A 13,863-nucleotide genomic window follows, 5' to 3' on the forward strand; every position below is an offset into this window, starting at 1 on the left:
AGAAAATAAGGTTGTCAAGACAAAGACCTCAAGCTTATGGTGATTTATTGGTGGGGCACAGGCATTATGGCATACTAGTAGCAGGTGAAGATGCAGATAATGATATGTAAGGGTACTTTCCACCCATCTACCACAGCTGGGCAGCACATCTGTTTTCCCTTTGGCTGTGCCACGCCTGCCAGACATAAACAGGTGGGACACATGTATGGAGAGGGAACGGCCGACTTGCATTCTGGTCTTTGCTTATTCATATTGACCAATGCAACCATCAGTCAGTAACAACTTCTGGCCTTGGCTTCCCCAGGAGGATAATAAGGTCAACTATCTAGATATATTTATATTATATATGAGAAAATTTACATGACATTTGTGTTGGGTGGCTAGGCAAAGGACTATAAATCTTTCTCCATTCAGCTTCTTCATCTTTTAAAATCATTTGGATTCTAATTATGTCCAGATCTTTATATTAAAGGTGACCCACAGGTTGAGAACATAACTATTCAGTCACCCATGACTGTCACATGCATTCTGAGGACATACAAGGATGACCGTAGAGCTCATCTCTCTTTCTGGTCACTGGTTTTCACCTTCTCATTTCCCAAAGCTCACACTGGGGCTAGTAATTAGGCTTGATGTACCCGTATTTTATTTCTCTACCACTGTGCATACCTGTTAGAAATCCTAATGAGTAGTGAAATGATTGGAGAAAGGCAGAGGGAGGATAACAGGAAATCTGCCTGATGAACAAGGATTTTTATAATAATAATAATAATAATAATAATAATAATAAAGTGGTTTGACTTCTCCCCAGTGTATCTTTCTAGATTTGAAGGACATAAATATTTAAACAGAGAAAGAGAGAGAAAATCAGAGTATCTGCACCAAGGATTTAGTCTTTTGTTTCTGCATTTTTAAGCTTCATAGCCATTACTGCCTTTGTCGACCTCCCCCCCCCCCCCCCCCCCCCCGTGAAGAGGAGCTTAACTCCCTCCTCGGTAACAGGGAAGGTCTCCTGTCAGGGAACCCCAGTCTCTCCTACCAGCTCAATCCTACTACATGATGACAGATGATTACATGACAGAAGGATAGCCATGATTGCTTTTTGGGCATGCGCGTATGTCAAACACCATTAATGTTTGCCACATTGCTACCAAAAAAAGTAGTAAATCTACTTTTAATTCTTATCCTGACCATCACCCCAAATAATATGTACAGATAAGTACTTAGGTTTAATGAAGCACCCATGAAAAATACTTTTTTTTTCAAATTTGGTAATCTAGAAAAATAAATCTTACAGTTGAGAACCATAACAAGGATAGGGAAAAAGACTTGTTATTCATATTAGATGAGAACCTAGAAAAAACAAGTAAGCCCATATTTGAAGCCAATAAGTGTCTGCTAAATGCCAGGCTCCTCTGCTAAATCTCCTCTGAGAGATTATAGTCCAGGCCTAGTAGATGGCACGGGTTGTCAAGATGATGTAACTAAAATAAGAAAAGGTCTTATAGGAAAACAGTGTGCTCTGGAAATAGATAAAGAGTAATAGCTTTTAACTGTTTGCAGTAGGCAGAATGGCCTCCTACAGATGTCTAAATCTCTATAACGTGTGCAAGTTTCGTTATATGCCAAAGATACTCTGCAGATATAACTAAGGTTGAAGCCCCTAAAAATGTGAGGATTTCTCTGTATTATGCAGGTGGACCCATGTAAACCACAGGAGCCTTCCAAGTAGAAAACTTTCTCTGGCTGGAGTCAGAGAAACGTGGCAGAAGACAAATTGAAGAGATTTGAAGCGTGAGAGCGACGCGGCCCATCCTCGCTGGAGCAGACATATGGAAAGCATGAAGAAGCATGTGGGAGACGTATAGAAACAGCTGCTGGCTGACAGGGAGCAAAGAAACAAGGACTTCTGTACTACAACCACAGAGAACAGAATTCAGCCAACAATCTAAATGAGTCAAGGAACGATTCATCCGTAGCGCCTTCTGACAAACAACACAAGACTCAATTGAGTCGTGCTGTACCGTGACTACTGACCTGCAAGACCGTGAGACGATAAATAGGTGTTATTTTAAGCTGCTAACTTTGTGATCATTTGTTAAGTCAGCAGCAGAAAACTAATACACCTCTCACTGGCTGATATGCATGGCACATTGTCCCCTAGCCAGTGATAGAAAACAGATAATAAGGGATCTTCATGGAAAAACCAACTAGTCTTTGTATTTCATGAAATTGACCTTCACAATAAATACTGCAACAACCTAATGGTGCTTCCTTCTGAATATTTAAGGCATAAAGAAATGTTTATGCCCCTAAAGTGATAAATGGACAGTGTGCTATCCATTTAAGTCTGATGATTTTTTTCTGAATTCTAAGCTGTCACATACTCTGAAAGCCCATTTTTTAACCATCCAGCTAACATTAAGGCCATTCTTCAAGAGCAATTGTTGCTCAGACTGTATTTTTTTACTGCCATTTACCACCAGCTCAAAGTCATCTTCATAAGCATAGAACTACTGCAAGATCCAGCCATTCTACCCCCAGGATTTGACCCAAAAGAAATGACAGCATATTTCTCTACAAATACTTGTCCATGGAAGTTCATTGAAGCTTAATTTGTCATAAACAAAACTTGAAGACAACTTAAATGTTCATTAACAGGTGAGTGGATAGGAAAATTATGACATATCCATATGATAGAACACTGTTCAGCAATGAAAAGGAATGAACTATTGATACATGCAATACGATACTGAATATCACAAAATTATGTAGAGTAGAAGAAAGCAGACCTAAAAGAATTTACAATGTATAATTTCTTTCATATTGAAGTGCAGAAATTTCAAATGAACTACAATGATGAAAAAAATCAGTAAGTGATTACCTATGGATAAAGGTGAGGAAGGGTGAGGAGCGTTTGGAGGTAGGAATTTTGTGTGACACAAAGGATTCTGGGGAGGTATATCTTTATTATCGTAATAGTCATGATTGTTTTGGGGGCATGCACATATGTCAAAATTAATCAAATTGTGCATTTTGAACACGTAAACTTTACTGTATAGTCATTGCACCTCAATAAAACTATATAAAAAACAAAATAAAACAGTTAATGGGCCAGATTTCAAGTATATTTGGTCATACCCATCATAAAAATGACTAATTTTTATGATGGCTGAAATTATAATTTTTTTTTTTACTTTATGTGAGATTCCCCAGCAGCAAATGTGTATAAAACATAAAATGCAAAACTATACTCCTGGTGAGAAATAAAAATTAATCAACAAAATCTTCATTTAAATCGACACAGGAGAGTTAAAGAAAACACTTTCATACACATGTTACTCAATGCACACTATAGAAGCCAACAAAAAGAAAAGTACCTTGCATCTTTGACAGAAATTGACACTACCTCACTATCTCAGCAAGAGGAAGAAATCCCTTCTTGCCCAGTAACAGCTTAGCCAATGGGAGACTGTCATAACACAGCCAATGAAATGTCACCATATTCTGAACTTTCAGTTTCCTCTAATGTTCTTTGTTTACTCCCAAGTTTACAAAAGGGAGGCCCCTCTTTTGCTTATCTGGATTTGTGCAGGGTTTGCCATTAGATCATTATATCTTGAAATGCAAGACTTTGTTGTGCCTGAATAAACCTATTTTGCTGGAGAAATATCTATCTCTTAGTTTAAAGTCAACAGACATAACACAACATATAGGATGTGGAGTAACTCCAGATATAGGCAATTGGACAACCTAAATATATAATAGCCAGGGTAAACTCTTTATGAAGAATAGCCATAGATTTTAATCATTAAAAGCATTCACACTCAGATTTTTTCAGAAGGTAGGTAGGCTGGACCATATTTTGTTTTGTGTGGAGAAAATTGATATAAATTAAAGAATTTTTTAATGGATTGAACCAAATTCTACTAATCATGGGTATATAAATTTAAGACCAATCTCTAGGTAGCTAGTTTGCAGACATCATAACAGAGTTGACTAGCATATCCAATATTATGCAACTGTAAGTTAAATATTTCTATTAAAAGGTGATATGGTAATTGGTCACTGTTATAATGAGTATAGCAGGCCTCAGAGAATTTTCATTTATACCACAAATGTATATCTGCTTTATGCTAAACATTATTCAAGGCCTTTGAGAACAGAATCAAAATGTATATACATTAAAACAATGGAAACCTTATGTCCCTGAATCACCTTAAGAGTTTTAAATGGCAGAACATGTACATAATGCTATAAATCCATCTAATCATTAAAAACGGCATGGAAGAAGGAACTATACTGGATTTAAACAGGTCAATGAAGATATGCCTGACCTTTGTGATACCCAGTCCACCTAATTTAGGGTGGCTGTCCCATGGGAATCACCAAGCAAAGTGGAAGCCTTGTTTCATAATATTTTTCCACTGTTCTAGTTAATCAGGATATTCAACAGATGATCATGCTCAAAACATTAACTTGTGAATTAAATTCAAATAACCATAGAAGCAATCAAACTTACTTTATGGGGTTAGAAATGTAGAATGCAGCACTGTTCAATAGAACTTCTTACAATAATGGAAATTTTTTGTATTTGTGCTGTTCAAGTTGTAACTATTATCCATATGTGGCCACTGACACATGAAATGTAGCTAGTGAGACTAAGGAACTGCAATGTTCAATTTTATAACATTTAAATTTAATTTAATTTAATATAAACAGACATAGATAGCCAGTTGCTACCAAGTTTAACAGTACAGGCCAAAAGAACTAATAAGAGATAGGCAGATGAAGACTGTGCCTATAGTATAATATTATTGCAGAGCTTTATCTATGTGTGATAGTCAGTGAGATATGTTTGAGAAATTATAATGTCCAGATGTGGCACAAGGTTAGTTTCTTTTTATTCTTGCAACCAAAAGATATAAACACATTTGTTATTGACTGACTGTTTGTGTTCCCTCAGAATTCATATTTAAGTTCTAATCCCTAATGTGATAATATAATATTTGGAGACAGGGTCTTTGGGAGGTAATCAGGTCTTGATAGTGGAGCCCTCAGGACGGAATCAGTGCCATTGTAAGAGAGCTTGCTTCCTTTCTTTTCTCCACCATGTAAAGTAACAGGAAGAGGACCCTCACCAAAACCCAACCACACTGGTACTGATCTCAGACTGACTTCCCAGCCTCCAGAAGTATGACAGATAAATTGTTGTTTAAGCCACCTAATTTATGATGATTTGTTACAGTAGCCCAAACTGACTAAAATAACATTTAAAGCTTTTGAAACATCGTTCCATAAAGCAACTTCTACCAGCATTGTAGTAGGAGTTATGATTATTTTGTTTTGAGGGCATTTGTTTGACTCAGCACAAACCAACCTTGTTTGTCAGCATTTCTTGTATGCACATGAGAATTCCTAAGTATTACAGTTTTACTGCCTCGGATTGGGGACTTTACATCATGTGCATTTCCGGGTCTTCAGAAAAATCTTTGGCTTTGTTTCACGAGATACAAGATGTAATGTTGTACTATTCTTTTCATAGGGAGAAAAGATGCTAGCATTGAGTGGAGAATCTAATTACATTAATTAAAATATTTACTTAAATTAAACCGTATATTGTTCCACACTGTGGTCATGGGTTACAAAGCTATGCAGGCCCTTAATCAATCATCTATTGCTATTATAATACTGTCTAACAAATCACCCCAAAGCTTAGTGGCTTAAAATAATAAGTATTTATTTAGTTCATAATCAGGGGGTCACCTGGGTTGGGTATGACTCATCTCAGCTGGGCTTGCGCATTTGCCAACAGTCACCTGGTGGATTGGTTGAGGATTGCCTTGTCCAGGATGACCTCAAATGAGAGGTCATCTTTTTTTATTTTTTTTGTATTTTTCTGAAACTGGAAACGGGGAGAGACAGTCAGACAGACTCCCGCATGCGCCCAACCAGGATCCACCCGGCACGCCCACCAGGGGCGACGCTCTGCCCACCAGGGGGCGATGCTCTGCCCCTCTGGGGCGTCGCTCTGCCGCGCGACCAGAGCCACTCTAGAGCCTGGGGCAGAGGCCAAGGAGCCATCCCCAGCGCCCGGGCCATCTTTGCTCCAATGGAGCCTTGGCTGCGGGAGGGGAAGAGAGAGACAGAGAGGAAGGAGGGGAGGGGGGTGGAGAAGCAAATGGGCGCTTCTCCTATGTGCCCTGGCCGGGAATCGAACCCGGGTCCCCCGCACGCCAGGCCGACGCTCTACCGCTGAGCCAACCGGCCAGGGCCGAGAAGTCATCTTATCTATGCTCCATGCTATCGCTCCTATATTAGAAGGCTAACTCAGGCTTGTACATATAGTTGAGGGAAGATTCCAAGAAGGAGAATGGCAGTAGGTAAAGCCTCTTGATGCCTACACTTGGAACTAATAAGCTATAAAGTCAATCCAGGTTCAAGATGTAGGGAACAAACCTCTACTTCTTACTGTGAGGAGCTAAAGAGTCATAATTCAAAGAGCATGGATGTAGGGAGGGATGGAGAATTGTGAAGTCTTCCAGAATCTCTAATTAAGAGTGCTAATTTTCATGTTAAAGGAAGCATATTGTTTTTTGGGCCAAACTTCCAAAGGAAAAGATAAGTTATTACCCAAGGACCTAAAGGGTTGAAATACATTGGAATCTATCTCAATTTATAGACAATCTTAAACTGGATCAAATGATAATGAACCAAGCTTATCCAATATTACATAATAAGGTAATTCAAAATGTAAATTTCATGAAATCTGAAATCTAATAATGAAGCAAATATATTATAAAAATTAGTACCGATCTAAAAATATGGCTATCTCCAAGCTACTAACTAGAGCAAGAGTACTCATGCTTGGAAGTCTTGAAATTTTGTCATATCAGAGTTTCTGTCACTATCTTCCAAGTCCTGAGTTGTTGGTGAGCACTATCGATGCCATGACCTGTGGTGGCACAGTGGATAAAGTGTCGACCTGGAACGCTGAGGTCGCCAGTTAGAAACCCTCTCTTGCCTGGTCAAAGCACATATGGGAGTTAATGCTTCCTGCTACTTTCCCCTTCTCTATCTCCTCTCTGAAATGAATAAATAAAATCATAAAAAAATTAAAAGAATATTGTGGAACTGTTAAAACATTGTTTATAAAGACCATGCACCAACATCAAAGAAGTATAATCCTAAGTGAAAATAAGATACAGAATTATATGCACACTATGATGATAACTATGCAAAACAAAATGATAAACATGCATAGAATTTCATGCAGTGCCAGTAGGAGTTGTCTTTTTGAACTCCTTATTTTTGAAAGCCTTAAAAATGTTTAAATCTTTTGACTGAGTAATTCAACTTCTGAAAATAGATTTCAAGAAAATTATATGAAATGCAAAAAAAAATGTAGTTTAGGAAGAAGAATTGTTATTATATCACAACAGCTTTTTCTTCGATTTTTGAAGCACTCAAAACAGCCTCCATGTGTAGGAAGAATGCAGTGATTAAATAAATTATAGCTTAGCTGTTTTCAGAATGTTATGTAGCCATTGAGAATAAAAAATTTAATGACAAAGATAAATTTATAAATTCAAAATAAAAAGCAGTATTCATTTTAAAAAAACAGAATATAAATAATTTTGCTACATGGTTTAAAACTATATAAAGATAAAAGTACACCGAAATTTAACAGTGCATTTGGTAAAAATAGATAAAAAATTTAACAGTGATTATCAGTGGTTATGTAAGGGCAATTCCTAAATGCTCTTTATCTCTATTACACTTTTTTATATTTCCATTTTGCATATAGTGAAGCATAGTGTGTACTGCTTTTGTAATCAGAAAATTTTAAAAGCTTACATTAAAAAATGAAATATTTACATTGGCACTATGTAAGGGTGATTGATTAAGGGTGTGTGCTTGTTTTATCTAGTTTTCACATCCTAGACTGTAGTTACATTAAATTTATAATTGCAAACACTATACATTTTAATAAGAGGACCCATCTCATACTTTATTTACCTTCTGATGAGTATGGCATTAATAACAACACTGATTTATGAAAGAATTTACAGGTTGCAACACATTTTACTCGTACTATTTCATTTGATTCTCAAAGCACCTGTGTGAAGTAGAAATTATCATGTTACACTTGCAGTAATGGAGACTCAGAGGTCTGCCAAGTAGTGTGACAGATTCCTAAATGAACCATGCAAGACCCAGTGGTTGTGTTTCCAAATGCAATACTCTCAGTTCGTGGAATTCTTCTAGCAATTCCCATCAGGAGTGATAAAGCACTATGCCATTGCAAACACGACACAAATGCTGTAAACAACTAAGACATTTCCTGGAAGAGAATGACTTTCATTTGCTGTATAACTACTCTTTCCACTGTCCTAACAGTGATTAATGTTTTAGAAGTTAAGCTTTGATGTTTTAGTTAGTGTTTTCTCAACACATCTCCAGTCCCTTGATATTCTCAGCTAATTAAGAAGTGATATATAGTCTTTGCATAAAGTATTTTCAAAAAAAATTTTTTATTGAATTCACTGGGGTAACATTGGTTAATAAATGTATGTAGTCTTCAGGGATACAATTCTATAATATGTCATCTGTATTGTGTGTTCACAATCCAAAGTCAAATCTTCATCTTTATTCATTTATTCCTCCTTTACCCTCTTCTACTTCACTCCACCCCCTTTCCCCTCTGGTAATCACCATACCATTGTTGTCTATGAAATTATTTTTCCTAATTCCTTCAACTTTTTCACCTAGCCCCCAACATCACTCCACTCTAACATTAGTCAGTCTGTTCTCTGTATCTACGAGTCTGCTTCTATGTTGTTTGTTAGCTTATTTGTATCATTAGAGTCCACATGTAAGTGAAATCATGCATTACTTATCTTATTTCTCTTAGCATAATAATCTCCAGGTCCACCCATGTTGTTGCAAAAGGAAGGATTTCCTTCTTTTTATGGCTGAGTAGTATTCCATTGTGCAAATGTACCACAGATTTTTTTATACACTCACTAGTGATGGACACTTAGGTTGCTTCCAAACTTGACTATTATAAACAACACTGCACTGAACATAGGGGCGCAGCCACTGTGGAAAGAGGCATAGACTTTCCCCAAAAACTTAAAAAAGAAACTGCCTATGACCCAGCAATTCCACTTCTGTAAATATATCCAAAGAACCCAAGACACATAATATGTTTTTTAATTAATGATAGTGATTTCCAAATTATTTACCATTAATATTCAAACTGGTAATCTAGTCTTTATTTAAATAGTGAATCTGAGATTAAGCTCAATAAAGGTTTCTATAGAAACTTACTGCAGTATCCAAACTTTCCAAAGTGACCCAATCAGAAAAGGTAAAAATGAGTGACAGAACCAGTAGCTATCAATAATATGGAAAGGTTAAATCTACTTCTGCACACCAATTTTCATAAATGTGTCTGCTTATTTATTTGAAGTCTATGAAATTTATTTGATATGCAAGGATCTCAATTAGAGAAGAAGGATACACAAAGTGAAAGTCTGTATTGGTCTTCAATAGTATGTAAGCCAATTTCACAGACCTAGAGATTAACACTGAAGAACAAGGTAAGTTACATAAACATATACACACATATAGAGCTCACACACTCCTAAAGATAAAACTCTAGGATTTCTGCAGCAGAAAAGATCAATAATATTTTTGAATTAGTACCAAATAGAAAATGTTAAATAAACTTCTGCCTTCCTTAGAATTAAGAACAAAGGGAAGTGTTTGCTGAACTTGGCTCCAGAATGAAATGCAAACATAAACATGTTTATTAAAGGTTGTATTCACATAAGAAGCTCTTAAAAATAGCTTTGAGAGTCAAGCAAAATATAAGAGCAATTCCTAAAATTTCAAATTGTCATTTCCTGCTGTGAACACTAACAAAGTTCAGACTTGAATCCTGACATTTGCATGTACAGTGGCATGCAATATTATTGTACATGGCCATGAAATTCTCACTTTTGTTTGAGAGCTCAGGTCACAGAGTAAGTTCTTAGAAGTCCTCACATAAAGACATTCAAGCATGTTTAATAAATGCTATGCTGGATTTCTCTAATGAACCACAATCACAAAGTGATATACAGTGGCATCACTCATAGGCATCTCAAATTTGTCCAAAATCTAGCTTCCAATTCTTCCTGAATCAGTTTTTCCTGGACTCTTCCTCGTCTCAGTAAATGGTGACACTATATCGGCAGTTGCAGACCAGAGTCGTTCTGACAGTTCTGTCGGCAAATCTCAGCTCTCATTCAAAATACATTCAGTGTTCAACCACTGCTCTCCACTGCACTTCCTCTCCTATGGCCCCGTCTCCACACTCCTACCTGCATTTGCACAGTGGACTTGCACTGTGCTGCTCTTGCCTTTCCCCCTCCTTCAAAGCTTAAAAACCGCAGGAGGAGTAATTTTTCATTCAGAAAAATAAGGTAACCATGACTCTGCTGGGCTTGAACTTGCCAGTGGTTTTTCCACTTCGCTCAGAACAAAGTCAAAATCTCGCATAAGCCAGACAAGTCCTGCACCGTCCGCCCCCCGTGTGCCTCTCTGGTTCATCTCCCATCTTCTGCATACTCACTGATCTGACCAACCCGGCTCCTTACTGGCCTCCCACTGAGCCAGGAGTGCTGGTACCTCTTCTCGTTTGCTATTCCCTCTGCTTGGATGCCCTTCCCCAATGTTTGCATGGCTTACTGCCTCATACTTTCCACATCTTTAATCTAATGATCAACCTTCTCAGCGAGACTTTTTATGGTCATTCTCTTTTTAAATTTATTTTAGAGAGGAGAGAATGAAAGAGAGAGAGAGAGAGAGAGAGAGAAGAGAGAAGGGAGAGAGGAGCAGGAAGAATCAACTCCCACATGTGCCTTAACCAGGGAAGCCCAAGGTTTTGAACCGACAACCTCAGCATTCCAGGTCGATGCTTTATCCACGGCACCACCACAGGTCAGGCTCTATAGTCATTCTCTTTTGAACTGCAATCCCTCTATTTCAGACTCCCTGTCCCCATTCTTTACTTTCTCCAATACTCTTTAGATCAAGTAAGTGAGAATATAACTTGTTTAATTTATTTTTGTTTACTGTTTATTTGCCAGCTTTTAAATGTAAGATTATTAATAACAGTTATTTTGCTATTATTTTTTTCTGTTGTACTTCCATCTCCTAAAACAGCAGTTTTCAACCTTTTTTATCTCATAGCACACATAAACTATGGAAATTCTGCGGCACAGCAAAAATTACTCTTTTTGCCTATCTGACAAAAAGACATTGGTATAATTTTGATTCATTCACACTGGATGGTTATTGTTGTGTTGGTTTTTGCCATTTTTTATTTGACAGTCCAAGGGAAAAAAGGTTGGTGTCTTTGACAAAATAGTCAGGGATTGCATGTTTTAAAAATTCTGGTGGCATATGAAAATCACTGTTCTAGAATGCCTTGTATATAATGGATACTCAATATATTATGTTCAATAAAGGAAATGCATTTTACTCAAAAATTAAGAGTCCTTAAGTTTTCTTTTGAAAAAAAAAATAAATCTCATTGCCTCCCTACCCTAAAAGAATATCAATTAAATCATCAATCGTCTCCTAAGAAATAACCGAGACTCCAGAGTCTATGTCGTACAGGGTTCAATGAGGGTGTCCAGACCTCTCTACCCTTAAAGATCCCACAGTTTAAGAAAGAAAACAAAAGTCATAAGAAGACAATGGGAGAACAATAAAGGACTATATATTACTAAACACTACGTCAGGCACTGTGGTCTGTAGGAGGCATGTGTTCCAGCTCCATTGCCGCCATCAGCTACAGGCACCTAAGGACACTGACCCCACCCCCACCCCCTCAATAGCTTCATTTTACAAATACAGTGAAAGCACTAGGTGGCTTATTGGTTCATTAGAGTTTTTTATTTCTGTGGGCCAATTATTTGGGAGACAGGAGGAGTCAGTAAAGATTTATTCGTGAACATGGGCGAGCACTTCAGCGGCCCTCCGCCCCCGCTCCTGACTCTCAGCCTCCAGGCAGCCGCGCTGAGGAAGTTCTAAGAACCTGACTGATGGAAAGTCCGTCCCATGAGGCAGCTTCTCAGTGAGCTGTGCTGAACCTTATCCGGTCAGACACACACCACTGCATTTAAATAGACTGATGTTTTAAATGATTTCTAACCTCACAGTGTGAAGATTACTAAAAATAAAAAATATTTCATGTAACTCACCACCTCCTTTTCTTGCCTTATAAAAATTTCATTGTCTTTGGTTGTTACTTATCTGTGTGTCATGTGTATGATGTGTTTTGGTTTGCCCAGAGAGACAAGTTTCTCTAGGGGTAGAGTCATGGGTTATATACTTCTCTGTCTCTGTCTTTCTCTCTTTTTACTGTATACAGTGTTATAGATGAGTGTTGGAATAAATGGATTCTAGGTTTTTCTTAGTAATATCTGCTTAGCCTAGTTGTATGACAGGAAATACATGTCCTACACCTCTGCTACAATAAACATTTGTATATTGTATGGATAAAGTCTTTAATGCCTGTACATCATGCTATGTAATCAACTTAGTATGGACAACTGGCTTTGCATGGCACCACGGTAGACGAAAGACGATCTATTTTGTAGCATGGACAGGGAACGGCAATGTCTCTATGTAGTAGTAATGACACTTATAAAAGTTACCATGTTAAGAAGATAGGATTATAGTTTTTTTTCTGGGGGAGAGCAGCAATGAAGAGGTCATCCTGTGGAGTTCACTGAGCCCCCAAAAGACCTGGAACAATGTGCCCGTAAGCAAGGCGTGGGAAGCCTCTGATCCCCTGGGAACCATCGTTTCTGTTTGCAGATGAGGGTTTCTTGCCACCTATGCCCACATAGACCCATGTTGGTGGCGTAGCACTGGTGGACATGATCTCATCTTCTCCTGACTTGCATATTGCAGTATGTTATACAGAAGAGAAAAGGGATCAAACCAGTGCTGCTTCCTTATGTTTGTGGGGAGCACCTTCTAAGCATGCCTGCAATGAAATCTCTTCCCTCTGGGATTCCTGAACTCTCAGCTCGCTTTTCCTTTACTGGTGTTACCTCTTCCTATCATTAGTTCTACCAGAGACCAAAGCAGCTTTCTTGACTATAGAAACATGAATCCCTTGGGCAATATGCACGCCCTCCTCACTCTAGCTGTTTTATAAATGAAGATGGCAATATAGTCTTCCCATCTCCAACCTTAGCACCTCTGCCCTCTACCCTCATTCAAGAAGTTGTAATGGGGGTGTGGGGGACAACCTAACATCTCGAGTGTGGTTTTGTGAACATGAGGTACCTGTGCAGATTCTTTTAAAGTTGGGATTTTCCAGAAGATGTCCTGGTAGGCGACACTGGAACCGGTGCTGCCAGAACTCGGGGAACCAAGGATTCCTCGTGTTGGTGTCCAGCTTCAGTTTCAGGAAATAATCATCAAATGACCTGACCTCTGGAGACTGCAGCTTGATCGTGATTCCCCCGTTGGCTTCCACCTCATAACCTTCAATGACTTCATCTCTGTCAGCCCATCCATCACTAAAAAGACAAACCAAGGGTCGGGGAGGGGAGAGAGAAAGATAAACATCTCATAAATAGAACTGAGAGTTGTGCATAAATGAAGAAAGTCAGCAAGGCTAAAGTCTATTTTAAACCAGCATCATTAACCATCAGACCTTTATTTTGATGGAGAGTAAAAAGGTATGAAATCTTAATAATCCTGTTTGATTTTCACAGTAGTGAAAATGATGTGGAAGATGGTGATAGTAACAATGATAAGAACTTACATTTATTGAGCATTTACTAGTCATGA

General features: G+C 38.0%; 1 protein-coding gene across 3 annotated transcripts in view; it reads right to left on the minus strand.

Moving 5' to 3' along the window:
- GRM1 (glutamate metabotropic receptor 1) overlaps positions 1-13,863 on the minus strand; it is a 344,388-nt gene that overhangs the window by 81,330 nt on the left and 249,195 nt on the right. For all 3 annotated transcript variants that reach the window (XM_066373050.1, XM_066373052.1, XM_066373051.1), the window contains exon 3: positions 13,354-13,589. In XM_066373050.1, the coding sequence (XP_066229147.1) occupies positions 13,354-13,589 (236 nt within the window). The remainder of the gene's footprint in view (positions 1-13,353; positions 13,590-13,863) is intronic.

Source organism: Saccopteryx leptura, chromosome 3, assembly GCF_036850995.1.
Source record: "Saccopteryx leptura isolate mSacLep1 chromosome 3, mSacLep1_pri_phased_curated, whole genome shotgun sequence".
Lineage (NCBI taxonomy): Eukaryota > Metazoa > Chordata > Mammalia > Chiroptera > Emballonuridae > Saccopteryx > Saccopteryx leptura.